Raw genomic sequence first — 19,028 nt, forward strand, 5'->3', positions numbered from 1 at the left:
GCGACCTGTCAGGCTATTTCCACACAGCATTTGAGGACACCTGTCAAACCTATCTGGATGGTCAGGATATGACTGACAGCCCTCATATACCACCTTCCTGCTGTTGTCAGTGAGTTTGAGTTTTCTGTTTGCTGTGTTTGAGTCCAGCGTGAGTTCACATGCATCTGATGGAGATATGAAAAACACAGCAGAGGTTATTCATCTGTTTGGTGTTCATTCTTGTTTTTATGAATCACATTGGAAACAGGCTTACACTTCCTCAGACCGGGTCTCAACCACTGAACTCCAGCAGGCTCCAACCTAAAAGAAGAAGGGGGTTAGATCAAGCAATATTAAAAAAAAAACAAAATCCCCTCTCGCCACTGTGGGCGGTCTATCCTTCAAGCTTGGGTCATCCATCCATCCATCCATCCATCCATCCATCCAGACAGACAGACAGACAGACAGACAGACAGACAGATAGACAGATAGATAGATAGATAGATATCTCTATATACCAGGAAAAGGAAGAGGAGGAATTTTATATACACGATTCTTTGAAAATGAAGTCTTGTGAATGCGGTCTCTAAATATGAAATTATATATAACAAAAGACTAGTTCTTGTACTTGGTCTCAAGCTTGCAGTAGGGCTCTCCATACCTGAGCGTGTCCAGTCTCCAGTGTGGATCATTCAGTCTAGCTGACAGCAGCTTCACTCCTGAGTCTCCTGGATGATTGTAGCTCAGATCCAGCTCTTTCAGATAAGAGGGGTTGGAGCTCAGAGCTGAGGCCAGTGACACACAGCCTTCACTTGTAATCATACACCCTGACAGCCTGCAGACACAAAACACAGCAGAAAACACAAGCTCATTGTATAGTAAAAAGAAAAATAACTTAGGAAGAGGTTAGATTTTCAGTTTTAAAGTCAACCCACGATTGTATCCAGTGTTTGAATGAATACAGTCCAAATATAAAAAAGTTTCTATTGAGAAATAATTCCTAAAATACTGTCAAAGCCACTTTTAAACTCCCCTTGTTATTCAATTCAATTTTTATTTATATAGTGACAAATCACAACAGCAGTCGCCTCAAGGCGCTTTATATTGTACAGTAGATCGTACAATAATAGATACAGAGAAAAACCCAATAATCATATGACCCCCTATGAGCAAGCACTTTGGCGACAGTGGGAAGGAAAAACTCCCTTTTAACAGGAAGAAACCTCCGGCAGAACCAGGCTCAGGGAGGGGCGGGGCCATCTGCTGCGACCGGTTGGATTGAGAGAAGGAAAACAGGATAAAGACATGCTGTGGAAGAGAGACAGAGATTAATAACAGATATGATTCAATGCAGAGAGGTCTGTTAACACATAGTGAGTGAGAAAGGTGACTGGAAAGGAAAAACTCATCATGGGAATCCCCGGCAGCCTACATCTATTGCAGCATAACTAAGGGAGGATTCAGGGTCACCTGGTCCAGCCCTAACTATATGCTTTAGCAAAAAGGAAAGTTTTAAGCCTAATCTTAAAAGTAGAGATAGTGTCTGTCTCCCGAATCCAAACTGGAAGCTGGTTCCACAGAAGAGGGGCCTGAAAACTGAAGGCTCTCCCTCCCATTATACTTTTAAATACTCTAGGAACAACAAGTAGGCCTGCAGAGCGAGAGCGAAGTGCTCTAATAGGGTGATATGGTACTACAAGGTCATTAAGATAAGATGGGGCCTGATTATTTAAGACCTTGTATGTGAGGAGCAGGATTTTGAATTCAATTCTGGATTTAACAGGAAGCCAATGAAGGGAAACCAAAACAGGAGAAATATGTTCTCTCTTTCTAGTCCCTGTCAGGACTCTTGCTGCAGCATTTTGGATTAACTGAAGGCTTTTCAGGGACTTTTTAGGACATCCTGATAATAATAAATTACAGTAGTCCAGCCTGGAAGTAATAAATCAAGATTTCCAGCATTGTACTTGATTTGAGACATCAGTGGATATTTATATATCACACGTTTTTATTTTTCTACAATTTGACTCATCATCAATTTTCAGACTTAAAATGTCTTTAGGATGTAATTACAGCTGTGTAAAGGAAGTACATTTGATTATTTCAGATGGAACCAACACATCAAATAGTTTTAAAATTATTTTAATAGAGATGTTACACAAGCCCGACTTTCTGGAAACATAGGTCTACTTTATGTGTTACCAGTTATCACTTGTTGACCTGAGCATTTCCAGTTTGCACTGTGTCCTCTTCAGTGCAGCAGATAGCATCTTCACTCCCGAATCTTGCAGATCATTGTGGTTCAGGTCCAGCTCCCTCAGGCTACAAGTCTGTGAGATGAGAACTGAGGACAGAACGTCACAGCTTCTCTGTGAGAGTTTGCAGTCACAGAGCCTGGACAGAAAATAATAAACATGAAAAACATTTAATTTGAAATGTAAATAAAGTGCCTCTATCAACCAGCAAGATTTAGAAACATTAGAAATTAGAAACAGATTGATAACAGTTGCAGCTAACATAAATAATAAAAGAAATCTTTCAGGGACCAGAGGGTGGGAATTTCCAAAGTGTGCAGTTGTGGGAAATGCATCGAAAACATTTGATTTCATCAGCTAAACATTTGCTATCCATAATGTAAATCCTGCAAGTCATCACAAATTCCTCTGGGTGTAACATGCTATACAAATCTAGGCTGTATATAATATAAATAATTGATAGAAAAATACTACGGGAGAATTTAGGGTGACCTTATCAAACCCGGACTTTATGAACAAGGAAGGTTTTTAAACCCAGTTGTGAAAGCAGAGAGAGTCCTCACAAATCCAAACTGGGAACTGGTTCCACAAATTCTACATATACATTCTCCAGCATTCTGGATCAATTGAAGGTGTTTCACTGAGCTTTTATAGTAATAAATGACAACAGTCCACTCCAGAAGTAATAAATGCATGAACTACTTTTTCAACATCACTCTGAGCCAGGATGTTTTTAATTTTAGAAAGATTGTACAAATGTATGAAAGCAGTCCTACATTTTCCTAGCATTGTTCATAATTTCTTCAATCAATGAAGACTAAGGTGTCCTAGCTTTACAGAGGAGTTTTCTAATAACATGTATATAGAGCAGCAAGCTCTTATTCCAGGCTAAATGAAGATCTTTCTGGTTTCTTTCAAGCACCAGAGTGTCATGGCCCTGAGTCTGACGACTCAGTGTTTTGTGTTTCTTTATAATATTCTATGTTTTGTTTATTCTGTTATGTCTTTTGTTTAGGTTTGCTATGTGTTAGGGTTTTGTTTCATGCCTGTCTGTGTTCCCTCTGTCTGTCCATGGTGTCACTGTGTCTGCTCGTGAGTCACTCTGTTAAGTTCAGTGTCTTGTCTGGTCCTGTGTGTCTGCTAGTTTCGTGTTTTATTTTGAAGGTCTTTGTCTCAAGTGAGTGTGTTCAGTTTACGTTTCCCCTGTCTCATCAGCTCTGATTTCTCCCAGGTGTGTTCCCCTCCTGTCTCCCATTCCTTGATTACTGCTGTGTGTATTTAAGCCCTGTGTGTTCTCCTGCGTGTTGCTGGTTTGTCTGTATTATATGGTGTTTTGTTCTCTGGTCTGCGTTATCTCTCTGCTCTGGTTTCAGGTTAGTTTTGTCAGTTCTGTTCTCACCACCCTCGCCCTTTTTTCGTTGTTTGACATCCTCTTCAATATAGCTCACTCTCAACAGAAGCAGTGCTCGCATTTTGGGTCCTTTAATAATTTACATACATCTTGCCCCGCTGGCCGTGACACAGAGTCCTACAAATTGACGATATAACATTATTAACGACTCCCCTGTTGAAGTTTAGGCCCTGGTGCTACATTTAATTTGTCTATCTGAAATTTAGCTCCCTCATGTAATGTGCTGTGATGTGCAAAAAAGTCATACTAAAAACCCAATAAGAAATCAGCTATTTTGATTTTAAGGTGCAACTCTGGCTGCATCTTTTGTGAGTTCAATCCAAAGATTTTGGTGATGGAAAGTTGTGTTTTTGTGAAACCGCATTTTTGGGGCAAATAAAACTTAAGTATAGTTCCATCTGCCCTAAACATCACATGCTTCATGAGAATCTCAAGCCTTGAGATATCTATGTCACGATATTAGGTCACACAGTGTCATCTCATGTAGATTGAATTTACATAAAAGGTTCCAACCATGATGTACTAAAGTAACTACAGCTTGCCTGGACATACACAAGGGACCTATCATCTGTGCTTGCAACCCTTATTATTATTATTATCATTATTATCATTATCATTATTATCATTATTATTATTATTATTTAGTTTATCAAGTATTTAGAGTTCTGAGGCCTTTTAACTCTGTTCTGACCTGAGTGAATCCAGTCTGCAGTATGAACTCTTCAATCCAGCAGACAGTATCTTCACATCAGAATCTTGCACATTGTTGTTACTCAGATCCAGCTTCCTCAGATGAGATGAGTCACAGTTTAAAACTGAGGACAGAGCTTCAAAGCTTCTCTGTGAAAGGTTACAGCCACTTAGTCTAAAGGGAAAATAACAGAGCAATGATTAACTCTTCCAGTAAACTGAATATCTCAATAAATATCTGTGTACTTACACAGCTTTCTTGGAGTCTTTGACGACTGGTAGCAGCCTCAGAAGAGCACTTTCTGAAACATATTTCTTCAGCTCAAAAACATCCAGATCCTTTTCTGATGACAGTAAGATGAAGACCACGGCTGACCACTCGTCAGGAGACAGTTCGTCTGGGTAGAGACGCCCTAAACTCAGGTTCCAATGGATTGTCTCTACTAGAGAACAATCATTCAGTTCATTCAGACAATGAAAGAGATTGATAGTTTTCTCTGTAGGCAGATTCTCACAGAGCTTGTTCTCAATGTAGCAGACTGTTTCTTTACTGGCTTTTGAGATACTTTTTGAATAAGTCACAAGGCCTCTGAGTAGAATCTGATTGGTTACCAGTGAAAGACCCAGCAGAAAGCGGAGAAATAAGTCCAGGTGTCCGTTTGGACTCTGTAAGGCCTCGTCCACAGCACATTGGTAGAAGTTTGTAAATAAGGTTTCTTCTTCTACCAGCAGATTCACTTCAAAGTTGATAAATGTCAGGTGAACATGAAGAGCAGCCAGAAACTCCTGAACACTCAGATGGATGAAGCAGAACACCTTGTCCTGGTACAGTCCTCTCTCCTCTTTAAAGATCTGTGTGAACACTCCTGAGTACACTGAGGCTGCTCTGATATCGATGCCACACTCTGTCAGGTCTGATTCATAGAAGATCAGGTTTCCTTTCTGCAGCTGATCAAAAGCCAGTTTTCCCAGAGACTCAATCATCTTCCTGCTCTCTGGACTCCAGTGTGGATCTGTCTCAGCTCCTCCATCATACTTGACCTTCTTCACTTTGGCCTGAAGCACCAGGAAGTGGATGTACATCTCAGTCAGGGTCTTGGGCAGCTCTTCTCCGTCTCTGGTTTTCAGCACATCCTCCAGAACTGTAGCAGTGATCCAGCAGAAGACTGGGATGTGGCACATGATGTGGAGGCTTCGTGATGCCTTGATGTTGGAGATGATCCTGCTGGCCTGCTCCTTATCTCTGAATCTCTTCTTAAAGTACTCCTCTTTCTGTTGGTCAGTGAACCCTCTGACCTCTGTCATCATACTAACACATTCAGGAGGGATTTGATTGGCTGCTGCAGGTCTTGTGGTTATCCAGAGGCGAGCAGAGGGAAACAGATGTCCCCTGATGAGGTTTGTCAGCAGCACATCCACTGAGGTCGACTCTGTAACATCAGTAAAGATCTCAGTGTTGTGGAAGTCTAAAGAAAGTCGACACTCATCAAGACCGTCTAAGATGAACACAACCTGGAAGTCTTCAAAGCTGCAGATTCCTGCTTTTTTGGTTTCAGTAAAGAAGCGATGCACAAGTTCTACCAAGCTGAACTTTTTCTCCTTCAACACATTGAGCTCCTTGAAAGTGAATGGAAATGTGAATTCAATGTTCTGGTTGGTTTTGTCTTCAGCCCAGTCCAGAGTGAATTTTTGTGTTAAGACAGTTTTCCCAATGCCAGCCACTCCCTTTGTCAGCACTGTTCTGATTGGTTCATCTCTTCCAGTGGAGCCTTTGAAGATATCGTCTAATCTTATTGCTGTTTCTGATCTGTGCATTTTCTGGGATGCTGTTTCAATCTGTCTGACTTCATGTTCATCATTAACCTTTGTAGTCTTTTGTTCTGTGATGTAGAGCTCTGTGTAGATCTGATTAAGAAATGTTGGGTTTCCTGCTTTAGCGATCCCCTCAAACACACACTGGAACTTCTTCTTTAGTTTGGACTTTATTTTGCATTGACACTGAACAAAAGCATCTTAATACAGAAAGAAAAAAAAGGAAAGATGTAACAGTTAGTGAGCAATGAAAACATTATCATGGATGTGATCAGTTCTTCATTTACAGTGTAGGATATCAATTTATCAATATTAAAAATTCTACCCATCTTCCTACCACTTATCCAGATCCAGGCTGCCTGAGCCTTCTAGACCTCTCCCTTATCCTCCACTGTATCCTTAATCTTCTAGAGGTTACCAAAGGATTCTCAAGCCAGCTGAGAGAAAAATCTTGACAGTGTGTCCTAAGTCTGCCCTGGGCTCTCTTGTAAGTTGAACTTTCTCAAGATCCCTCAGTTAGAAGAGGAGACATTTTAGGCAGATATCTGAGACACATTAGTCATTATTAATACACAGGACTGCTGCTCTGTTCAGAGCCTCTTCTTAATGGCTAGAGGTGGCAAAATTACTGAAGCTCTTTACTTAAAGAAAAGTAGAGATACTTGTTTAAAAAAAATACTTTGGCAAAAGTTGAAGGGCTGTGTCAACTTCTTCACTTAGGTCAAAGTGAAATCCTTGTGCTGTATTGATATAATAACAAAATAATATTAGTAAATGTGAATACAGACTTTTTTAAAAACCTTGCTCCCAAAGCTAAACCAAAGAAATGTGTACAGTAAGAGGATAATGAGATTTGGCAGGTGAGGGTGACCCTATGATTGATAATATTATCATTTCTATTGAAAGCTCAAGTAGACTTTCTTTGTCTGCAGGTTTTGATCAGCTGAGCTGCTGGTGCTGATCTGAGGTTTACTGCTCTTTACACAACTGAGAGAAAGAAGCTAATACTTCACAAACTATCTTGGCTGATTTCCATCCGTTAAACTGACAGTTTACTCTTTATACTTTCTTTACACTAGACTGTATTCAGGTGACCTAAAGGTTGAATTCAGTGGCTCAGATAATTCATCTGTGGTACACTTGATGCAACCTAACTCTGACCATGAGCACCACAGCAATGGTGCCCCAGTCACGGTGCATTTCGTTTGAGTTGTTATATACTTTGTTGTTATATACATTGTTAGATACATTATCACCACTTAAAAAAACATATGCAGCCCACTTTAAAAATATAAATAGGAAATAAAACCCAAAAGTTGTCAGAAAAACAAATACATAAGTGCAGATACCATCCCACCTCTGTTAATGTGAGAGTTGCTTACCCCGTCTCTAAGGCTAAGCATAGACTGCCAATAAAGGAAGCATGTTTTCACCACTTGTATACATGGCCTTATTCCTTTGGCCACTACCCAAAGCTAGCTGTTGATGGTAAGACTATCAACAGTTTCACCTTAAGAATCCGTTTTCTCTTTACTACAACAAACTAGTATTGTGTCAACACCAATGCAGAAGCTGGACTGATTTGCTTATTATCTCAAGCTCCATAGTTCTCCATGAACAAGACCATCTAGTATTAGTGACTCCCACTGATCCAATAATTCATATGATGACCAAGTGTCCTTCAGATGGTAAAGGAGGTAGTCCATCCATCCATCCATCTTCATCCGCTTTATCCGAGGCCGGGTCGCGCGGGCAGCAGCCTAAGCAGAGAAGCCCAGACCTCCCTCTCCCCAGCCACCTCCTCCAGCTTATCCGGGGAACACCAAGGCGTTCCCAGGCCAGCCGAGAGATATAATCTCTCCAGCGTGTCCTGGGTCTGCCCCGGGGCCTCCTCCCGGTGGGACATGCCCGGAACACCTCACCCAGGAGGCGCCCAGGAGGCATCCTTGTCAGATGCCCGAACCACCTCAACTGGCTCCTTTCGATGTGGAGGAGCAGCGGCTCTACTCTGAGCCCCTCCCGGATGGCCGAACTTCTCACCCTATCTCTAAGGGAGAGGCCAGCCACCCTTCGGAGGAAGCTCATTTCTGCCGCTTGTATCCGCGATCTCGTTCTTTCGGTCACTACCCACAGCTCGTGGCCATAGGTGAGGGTAGGGACGTAGATCGACCGGTAAATTGAGAGCTTCGCTTTTACACTCAGCTTCCTCTTCACCACGACGGACCGGTGCAACGTCCGCATCACTGCAGCCGCAGCACCAATCCGTCTGTCGATCTCCGGCTCCCTTCTCCCATCACTCGCGAACAAGACCCCGAGATACTTGAACTCCTCCACTTGGGGCAGGAACTCATCCCCGACCCGGAGTGGGCACTCCACCCTTTTCCGGCTGAGAACCATGGCCTCAGATTTGGAGGTGCTGATCCTCATTCCTGCTGCTTCATACTCAGCTGCGAACCGTTCCAGTGCGAGCTGGAGGCCCTCACCTGATGAAGCCAACAGAACCACATCATCTGCAAAAAGCAGAGATGAGATTCTGAGGCCACCGAAGCGAAAGCCCTCCGCCACTTGGCTGCGCCTAGAAATCCTGTCCATAAAAATTATGAACAGAACCGGTGACAAAGGGCAGCCCTGGCGGAGCCCATCACCCACCGGGAACGAGTCCGACTTATTGCCGGCAATGCGAACCAAACTCTTGCAACGGTTGTATAGGGATCGAATGGCCCGTAGCAATGGGCCAGACACCCCATACTCCCGCAACACCTCCCACAGGACACCCCGAGGGACACGGTCGAATGCCTTCTCCAAGTCCACAAAACACATGTAGACTGGTTGGGCAAACTCCCATGCACCCTCAAGTATCCTTGAGAGGATAAAGAGCTGGTCCAGTGTTCCGCGACCAGGACGAAAACCGCATTGTTCGTCCTGTATCCGAGGTTCGACTAACTAACTAACGATCACTAAAGTGTGATCCCCCTGTAGTTGGAACACACCCTCCGGTCTCCCCTCTTAAAGATGGGGACCACCACCCCGGTCTGCCAGTCCAGGGGTACTGCCCCTGATCTCCACGCAACATTGTAGAGGCGTGTCAACCAGGACAGCCCTACAACATCCAGAGCCTTCAGGAACTCGGGGTGGACCTCATCAACACCAGGGGCTCTGCCACCAAGGAGTTGTTTAACTGCCTCAGTGACCTCGCCCCCGTAAATTGCCGGGTCATTCCCCTCATCCCCAGACTCTGCTTCCTCCTCGGAAGATGTGTCAGTGGGATTAAGGAGGTCCTCGAAGTATTCCTTCCACTGCCTGACAATTTTCTCAGTCGACGTCAGCAGTGCTCCGCCAGCACTATACACAGTGCAGGTAGAGCACCGCTTTCCCCTCCTGAGACGCCTGACGGTTTGCCAGAATCTCTTCGAGGCAGTCCGAAAGTCTTTTTCCATGGCCTCTCCGAACTCCTCCCACACCCGAGTTTTTGCTTCAGCCACTGCCCGAGCCGCATTCCGCTTGGCCTGTCGATACCTGTCGGCTGCCTCTGGAGTCCCACAGGCTAACCAAGCCCGATAGGACTCCTTCTTCAGCTTGGTGGCTTCCTTCACCTCTGGTGTCCACCATTTGGTTCGGGGATTACCACCACGGCAGGCATCAACCACCCTGCGGCCGCAGCTCAATGCAGCAGCTTCGGCAATGGAGACGCTGAACATGGTCCATTCGGACTCAATGTCCCCAGTCTCCCTCGGAATGCTGTTGAAGCTCTGCCGGAGGTGTGCGTTGAAGATCTCGCGGACTGGGGCCTCTGCTAGACGTTCCCAGCACACCCTCACTACACGTTTAGGTGCACCGGGTCTGTCCAGCGTCCTCCCCCGCCACCTGATCCAACTCACCACCAGGTGGTGATCAGTTGACAGCTCAGCCCCTCTCTTTACCCGAGTGTCCAGAACATATGGTCGCAGGTCTGGTGATACGATTACAAAATCGATCATCGACCTGCGGCCTAGAGCGTCCTGGTGCCACGTGCACTTATGGACACTCTTATGTTCGAACAAGGTGTTCGTTATGGCCAAACTGTGATTTGCACAGAAGTCCAATAACAAAACACCGCTCGGATTCAGATCAGGGAGGCCGTTCCTCCCAATCACGCCCCTCCAGGTCTCGCTGTTGTTACCCACGTGAGCATTGAAGTCTCCCAGCAGGACAACAGAGTCTCCAGGTGGGGCACCTTCCTGCACCCCCCCCCAGGGACTCTAAAAAGGCTGGGTAATCTGAACTGCCACTCGGCGCATAAGCGCAGATGACAGTCAGGACCCATTCCCCGACCCTAAGGCGCAGGGAACAAACCCTCTCATCCACCGGGAAAAATCCCAACGTACCGGCAGCAAGCCGAGGGGATATTAGAATACCCACCCCAGCCCGCCGCCTCTCACCAGGGGCAACTCCAGACTGAGACAGAGTCCAGCCCCTCTCCAGGAGACTGGTTCCAGAGCCCAAGCCATGCGTAGAGGTGAGCCCGACTATATCTAGCCGGTACCTCTCAACCTCACGCACTAACTCAGGCTCCTTCCCCACCAGAGAGGTGACATTCCATGTCCCTATTGCCAGTCTTGGCAGCCGGGGATCAGTCCGCCAGGGCCTCCGCTCCTGGCCGCACCCGACAATGCACCCGACCCCTATGGCGCCTCCTGCGGGTGGTGGGCCTGCGGGAGGAGGGCCCATGTCTCCTCTTCAGGCTGTGCCCGGCCGGGCCCCATGGATTAAGGCCCGGCCACCAGACGCTCGCCCTCGGGCACCCTCCCCAGGCCTGGCTCCAGGGCGGGGCCCCGGTAACCCTATCCCGGGCAGGGTAAACTGTTCCCTCGATGTTTTCTTTATAAAGGTCTTCTGAATCGCTCTTTGTCTGGTCCCTCACCCAGGACCAATTTGCCATGGGAGACCCTATATATACATATATATATGTATGTATATATATGTATGTATGTATGTATGTATGTATGTATGTATGTATGTATGTATGTATGTGTATATATATATACATACATACGTGTATATATATACATATATATATATATACGTGTATATATATATATATATATATATATATATATGTGTATATATATATATATATGTTACTTCCAAAAGTAACGTATTTTAGGACTACACATATATATATATGTGTATATATATATATATATATGTTACTTCCAAAAGTAACGTATTTTTAGGACTACACATATATATATATGTGTATATATATATATATATATGTTACTTCCAAAAGTAACGTATTTTTAGGACTACACATATATATATATATATATATATATATATATATATATATATATATATATATATATATATATATATACATATACACATATATATATATACATATATATACACATATATATATATACATATATATACACATATATATATATACATATATATACACATATATATATATACACATATATATATATACACATACACATATATATATATATATATATATATATATATATATATATATATATATATGTGTCAATACATGGGTCAATACATGAGCGGGGCACAGAAAGGGATTGGCAAGAATACCAGAGGCGCAAAACACCAGCTACTGGTAGACAGAACAGTCAGCCGAGACTGCAAGACCAGACTGACCAACCTGTGCACAGCCTGGATTGATTACAAGAAGGCCTATGACTCAATGCCCCACAGCTGGATACTGGAATGCCTAGAATTGTACAAGATCAACAGGACCCTAAGAGCCTTCATCAGGAACTCAATGGGAATGTGGCACACAACACTAGAGGCCAACTCCAAGCCCATAGCACAAGTCACCATCAAGTGCGGGATCTACCAAGGAGATGCTCTGTCCCCACTGCTGTTCTGCATAGGCCTGAACCCCCTCAGTGAGATCATTAACAAGACTGGCTACGGATACCGACTACGGAACGGAGCGGTTGTCAGCCACCTCCTGTACATGGATGACATCAAGCTGTATGCCAAGAGTGAACGAGACATCGATTCACTGATACACACTACCAGGCTATACAGCAATGACATTGGAATGTCATTCGGGCTGGAGAAGTGTAGTCGGATGGTAACAAAGAGAGGGAAGGTAGTCAGAACTGAGGGGATTGAACTACCAGAAGGCAACATTGCAGACATAGAGGACAGTTACAAGTACCTGGGGATCCCACAGGCGAATGGGAACGATGAAGAGGCCGCTAGGAAAGCTGCAACCACCAAGTACCTGCAGAGGGTCAGGCAAGTCCTGAGGAGTCAGCTGAACGGTAAGAACAAGATCCGGGCCATCAACACCTACGCCCTGCCCGTGATCAGGTACCCTGCTGGGGTAATAGGCTGGCCAAAGGAGGAGATAGAAGCCACTGACATCAAGACAAGAAAGCTCCTTACCATGCATGGAGGGTTTCACCCCAAGTCTAGCACCCTGAGGTTGTACGCTAAGCGGAAGGAAGGGGGCCGGGGACTGGTGAGTGTCAGCACCACAGTCCAGGATGAGACAAGAAACATCCACGAATACATCACGAAGATGGCCCCAACTGACAGCGTGCTCAGTGAATACCTCAGGCAGCAGAAACCCAAGAAAGAGGAGGAAGGCGAGGAACCATCATGGAAGGACAGGCCCCTGCACGGTATGTACCACCGGCAGATAGAGGAGGTGGCTGATATACAGAAATCCTACCAGTGGCTGGACAAAGCTGGACTGAAAGACAGCACAGAGGCACTAATCATGGCAGCACAAGAACAAGCTCTGAGTACAAGATCCATAGAGGCTGGGGTCTATCACACCAGGCAAGACCCCAGGTGCAGGCTGTGTAAAGATGCCCCAGAGACAATCCAGCACATAACAGCAGGGTGCAAAATGCTAGCAGGCAAGGCATACATGGAGCGCCATAACCAAGTGGCCGGCATAGTGTACAGGAACATCTGTGCCGAGTATAACCTGGAAGTCCCGAGGTCAAAATGGGAGATGCCCCCAAGGGTGGTGGAGAATGACCGAGCTAAGATCCTGTGGGACTTCCAGATGCAGACGGACAAAATGGTGGTGGCTAACCAACCGGACATAGTGGTGGTAGACAAACAGAAGAAGACGGCCGTAGTGATCGATGTAGCGGTTCCGAATGACAGCAATATCAGGAAGAAGGAACACGAGAAGCTGGAGAAATACCAAGGGCTCAGAGAAGAGCTCGAGAGGATGTGGAGGGTGAAGGTGACGGTGGTCCCCGTGGTAATCGGAGCACTAGGTGCGGTGACTCCCAAGCTAGGCGAGTGGCTCCAGCAGATCCCGGGAACAACATCGGAGATCTCTGTCCAGAAGAGCGCAGTCCTGGGAACAGCTAAGATACTGCGCAGGACCCTCAAGCTCCCAGGCCTCTGGTAGAGGACCCGAGCTTGAAGGATAAACCGCCCGCAGGGGCGCGCTGGGTGTTTATATATATATATATATGTGTAGTCCTAAAAATACGTTACTTTTGGAAGTCTAGGAAACTGAGAAATTGTCCACCTCATATAGCAGATTAACTAAAGATCTGTTTGACTGGAGTTGAATGCTTCTTGCAGTTAAATATCAAACTGAGTTATAGAGAGAAGAAGTAGATTTCCTTTTTGGGCAGACTTTCTCACCTTTTCACACAGATGAAAGTTAGTGAATTGTGGAAAGATGAGAAAGGTTTAGATTAAATCAGACTGGCAGCTATTTGGTCTCCCCCCTTAAATATTACACTTATATTATCAGTCTTAGTGTAGTATGACTTAGTACCATAATGAACACATACCTGTGGCATTAGCTGGTTGATCCTGCAGCAGAATTTGGGGAAAGGGTTGTCCTGTTGAAAACCAATAATGGATTCATTTTTATTATTATTTAAAAAAACATGTACAGGCTTTATAGTTCCTCTAAATAGCAGACCTTCATTCCTTTTGATCTTCCTTAAAATCTTCTTCGTCACCTCTGCAGTCTTTGTATCGTACATCTGCACCATCAGGTCCACTGTGTCCAGTCTGTCTGCGTTCTCCAGTCGACTCTTTTTGATTGGCTTGAAGCCATCCTTTGACTCAGTAACATTTTGCAGACACCACTTGAAGTTTTTCAGCTCCTCAGTTCCCAAAGTCTCCAGAGTTTCCCACAACCATTCCTTTAAAAGCCCGTCTGTCTTTTTTACCTGATAAAGTAAGAGAACGTTTTTGATAATACGCACACTAAACAATGAACAAGAAAGAGTCGTTTTATGAAATCTCACCAACATCTGAGTTGTTAACAGAAAAAAAACAAATAGACTGGTCAAACACAACAGATACATAAATATAGGCTTTAAGACCATAAACTTCAACATTTTTGTGCGACTAACATCAAATTTAACTTTGCTTGTATAAACAAATAATCCAATTTTGCATTAACCTGGGATTGTTTCATTTTAGACAGGCTTTCTTAAAAAAGGACAGTCTAATTGTTACGTCAGTGTTCTGCTTAGAGGTCCAAGTCACCTGAGTTTACTCTTTGCTGTTTGGTCTTTGTCATCCTGCCTGTGATTTTGTTATCAGAGTGCAGTCTGTTGATCCCTGAGGCTGACAAAGCTTCCCAATTTTGTTTCCTATCTCAAGGTGTCTCCATATTAGAGGTAAAAATTTACTGTGCATTTATCTCTTGTGTTAAACTCTATGCCAAGCATGAATGTGGTGTCAAACGTGATGTTGTACGCTGAGGTGGATAGGTGTTTTCTAAAATGAAGAAGAGACAGAATAATGACTTGTTTAGTTTCAAATCAGGACACTTTCCTTTGCTATGGCTGTGGATGTAAGCAAGCAAGCAAGCAATTTATTTATATAGCACTTTCAGATCAGCCCCCAGCTGAACACAAAGTGCTGTACACTTGACATGCCAAAATGATACATTAAACATGTTAAAAAACTAAGAAAAATAATAATGTAAAATAAATAAAATATATATATATAAAAATGATTATTAAAATGACATTAAAATAAATAAAATTAGCACAAATAGCAAAGACAATAATAAAATAGTATAAAAAATGATGATCAGAATTACATTTAAAACAATAAAATCAGCACATTAGATTAAAACAATAAAATCAATAAAGTCAGGGTCTGTGTAATGTGATATTTACCTCAGAGTCTGCTTATCAGGAACAAAAGAGGAAATAAACATTTTTTTTAATATACAGAAAAGGACCTGAAACAGGATGAAGCATGACTTACAGCACTGCTGTTCAACACTGGACAGATCATCTGCCGGGGCCCAGCCTGATCCTGATCCATGACATGTTTACAACCGAGGATCTGAAGACTAAAGAGAGATGATCCAATTTTAATGAATTATTTAACTGTGCATGGTTAATATCTCTATAAAGAAGTGTTTCATGTAAAGTGAGAAAGCAGATTTATGAGACACACCTTTACTTCAGGCTTTTAATCACAGACGCTCTGTTGATTTACAGTTCTGTGGTTTTACTGTTACTACTATTTCATCAGTGTTGGGACTAACGCGTTATTAAGTAACACGTTACAGTAACTACGTTATTATTGTGGTAACGAGCACGGTAACTAGTTATTATGTCAAAACCAGGAACGCGTTACTCGTTACTGGGATTTAGATAGGCTCGTTACTCGTTACTTCGTGTGGTGGATATCGCGGAGCTTCCACAGATTCAATAACATTAGCAAGTGGTGGAGGCCAGCAGGTGGATGAAGGAAAAGGGAGGCAAGAGGAGAGACCCGAAGCGGCCGCCGGTCCGAGTATCAGGTGAACGGAACTTCAGGTAAGAAGTTATGACCTGCAGTCTATCTGAGTCAGTTATAAACCAAGTTTAGGTGGAGTTAATTTTCGGTATGCTGACTTTTTCGTACTGCGTGCTAGCTAGCATGACGGAGTTTCTATACAGCTGTGTGGGTGCTATGTTACTGATTTTGTTCATACAGTTAATTATTAGAGTTGCCAACCGTCCCGTAAAAAACGGAATCGTCTCGTATTCAGAGAAAACATTATGCGTTTCGTATTGAGCTGAAAAGGAACACAGTTTGTCCCAGACTTCAGCTACAATGAAAAAGACACAAAGCTGGAGTTATTCTGTGTCTTTGCTGCACAGCTGCCTCTTCTTCTCTCATTCTCTCCCCTCCCTCTCTTGTTTCTACTTCAATCATGAAACTGATCAATGATCAGCTGATCGGCTTTCCTCTCTTGTTTATTTATCGCCCACTTTGCGCCAGAAAGAGGAAACCAGCGGATAAACAACAGCAGCACGTTTAAGCTTGATCAGCTGTTGTTAGAATTTATTTAATATTAATTTCTAATATCAGCTGAGGTTTGCTGGAGCCACAGCTGTAAAAGCTGCTGGTCATGATATTAGTTTGGTTATCTGGTGAGAGGGAAACATGAAGATGAAACCAGGAGATGTCCTTACTGAATCATCAGAGCTGAACAGGTGATGGAGAAACAGGTTTACCTTTTAGGTGACATGAATGAGTTGAAGGGAAGTTATGAGCTGTTTCTGAGAGACAAATAACACCAGGATCCTTTTCTATGTTGCTGACAGCTGGTAACTGTGCAGGGGCGGGTCTAGCAAAGTTTTGCCAGGGGGCCAGGTAGGGCATTAACAGGAAAAGGGGGGCACAAAGAAATACTTTTCTTACTTATTCTCATTTAAAATGTCTGGCTGTTATTAAATAATTATCTGAATCTTACAACAAACGATTGATAGATTGATACATATATACCATCAGAACAGTGTACATCACTGTCACAACAGTGTTTATTTTCATTCAAAGGCTTTATGATTTTTCCTATAATAGGAGGCCGGTCTCTAGTCAAAATGCCCGGGATGATTTTTTGTCCCAGTCCAGCCCTGGATGCAGCTCATCTGCAGTTTGGTGTTACCTACATCTTCCTATTCAGAAGGCAGAATTTCCGAGTTCTGAGTACAATCGAAAGCACCACGACTGCAGTTTTTGTGTTGGATGTAAAAAAGCGCACATGACGCTGAGACGTAGGCTAGAATCATGCGGCGGTCAACGACGGTCCAGGCGTGGGATTTCTCTCGTGGAAGTATGCACATTATTTTTTCTTTTCTATTGGTAGGTGGCACAGTGCACTTGTGGCAAGTAAGCAAGCTAGAAGACTGGCAAAGTTATGGAAGCAACACATTAACAAGAGGATTCTGAGTAAAACCAAAGTTACTTTCCCTAGTAACTAGTTACTCTGAAAGTAACAAGTAACTTGAAGTAACTGAGTTACTTTTGATAGAAGTAACTAGTAATTTAACTAAGTTACTAATTTAAAGTAACTTACCCAACACTGTATTTCAGTGACTTACTTTGAAGTCGCAGAGGCTTCTTGTTCAGGTATGCTTGTTGTTTCAGGCATCAGTTCATGTTTAGATTCAGGTTCAAGTTTAGTACAGTCTTGTGCTTGATTCACTCCACAAAACAGTGAGGAGGACCAACTGGAAGGGAGACGCTTTCGAGTAAAAAACACGTGTAACTCCAAGTACAAGTCAGTCGTTAGGGATCTGCAGCTGGGCCCAGGTCTGGCAGAATACAGTGCGTACCGCTGCTCTGAACTATAACGTGACACACACACACACACACACAGCTTTGAGTGTGAATAGTGAAAAGTGCTGAGCTGTGACATGGAGAAGAGTCATGGACAGTTAGAGATGGTCATCTCACCTCTGAGCTTTGGTCTGGCTCTCATGTTCCCCACACAGAGTGGTTTTAGAGGGAGGGACTCCCTCCTCTCTGTCCTCACACTGATCCATGCTGCTGAATTCACATCCACATCAGCTCACACACACTTTCTACCTTCACCTGCAGAGGAAACACAAATCATTCATGTGCACATCGACTGAAATCCTCCTTTCCATCATGTGTGCTGTCCAAATACCAGCTGCTTCTTTTCTGCTTCATCTCAGTGTCAGCTGAATGCAGTCAGACAGCAGTGTGTAAATACTGTCAGGGTGTTCAGGTGAAGCAAAGTGATCCAAACTGATTCGATTAGGTGTGGAAACCACTCCAACCACTGCAGTAAGAACAACAAAGGAATGACAGAAGTTTGCTTTGTGAACAAACAGGAAAATATGAAGAAAATCTTCCAGTTGTCTAAGTAGAGATTTATGAGTTTGTCTGTCTGCAGTACTGTTGTGACCATTTACTTGTGAAGATGTTAATCAGTTGCTTAAACAGGACATGTCATCTAATTGGTGGCAGGAGAGTGGACAGAACAGCTGGACAGTTTGTTACTGTGAACTATGGAGAAACATTACATTACAGACAATGTGAGAGCACAAGGAGGTGAGAACAATGAGGAAGAGAGCAAGGAACCAGTGATGTCACACATGTCCAGTGTTGGGCAAGTTACTTTGAAAAAGTAATTCAATTATAGTTACTAGTTTCTTTTTCAAAAAAGTTACTGAGTTAGTAACTGAGTTAGAGTATTCTAAAAGTAATTAATTACTTGAAAAGTAACTATTACGTTACTTTAAAAAGAAATCGTTTAACCCCCTGGGGTCCAGGGTATAATTGGCCATTTTTTACTACTCTTGATTTTCCCTCCACATTTTACCTTTAAAAACTATTTACTTTGTCTTGTTTGGTATCATTTCTTTCAGCACAACCTCACGTGTCTGAAGTTACAGTTATGTTTTCATTTTGACATACTGTATTTACACAATTGATCTAAAATCAGACAAAAACCATAAAATCAGAGTAGAAAAAGTTATATTTTTACTGTAACAACCACAAACATGTTTAATGAATCATATTTCATAACTTCAAATGCAAATATTAATTGTCAATTTTAAAATCCTATGCACAAGTTTTGCAAACAACAAAGTTATTTGCATCCATTTACC

At 43.2% G+C, this 19,028-nt stretch overlaps 1 protein-coding gene across 3 annotated transcripts in view; it reads right to left on the reverse strand.

The window, feature by feature from the left end:
• LOC106096911 (NACHT, LRR and PYD domains-containing protein 3) overlaps positions 1-17,896 on the reverse strand; it is a 19,194-nt gene extending 1,298 nt beyond the window's left edge. Inside the window, exons 1-11 of one of the 3 annotated variants that reach the window (XM_019357294.2) lie at positions 17,848-17,896; positions 17,493-17,738; positions 15,382-15,469; positions 14,075-14,327; positions 13,941-13,991; positions 4,586-6,347; positions 4,337-4,510; positions 2,200-2,373; positions 641-814; positions 254-300; positions 1-164 (exon numbers count right to left, since the gene is read on the reverse strand). The exon at positions 1-164 is cut by the window's left edge and continues 1,298 nt beyond it. In XM_019357294.2, the coding sequence (XP_019212839.1) occupies positions 1-164; positions 254-300; positions 641-814; positions 2,200-2,373; positions 4,337-4,510; positions 4,586-6,347; positions 13,941-13,991; positions 14,075-14,327; positions 15,382-15,469; positions 17,493-17,542 (2,937 nt within the window). In that variant the 5' untranslated portion in view covers positions 17,543-17,738; positions 17,848-17,896. Of the gene's footprint in view, positions 165-253; positions 301-640; positions 815-2,181; positions 2,374-4,336; positions 4,511-4,585; positions 6,348-13,940; positions 13,992-14,074; positions 14,328-14,649; positions 14,884-15,381; positions 15,470-17,492; positions 17,739-17,847 lie in introns of those variants that run through there. The other 2 variants (XM_025903446.1, XM_025903447.1) reach the window with 2 other exon arrangements.
• Between the last annotated feature and the right edge of the window lie 1,132 nt (positions 17,897-19,028).

The sequence above is a fragment of the Oreochromis niloticus genome, linkage group LG23, assembly GCF_001858045.2.
Source record: "Oreochromis niloticus isolate F11D_XX linkage group LG23, O_niloticus_UMD_NMBU, whole genome shotgun sequence".
In the NCBI taxonomy this organism is placed as follows: domain Eukaryota; kingdom Metazoa; phylum Chordata; class Actinopteri; order Cichliformes; family Cichlidae; genus Oreochromis; species Oreochromis niloticus.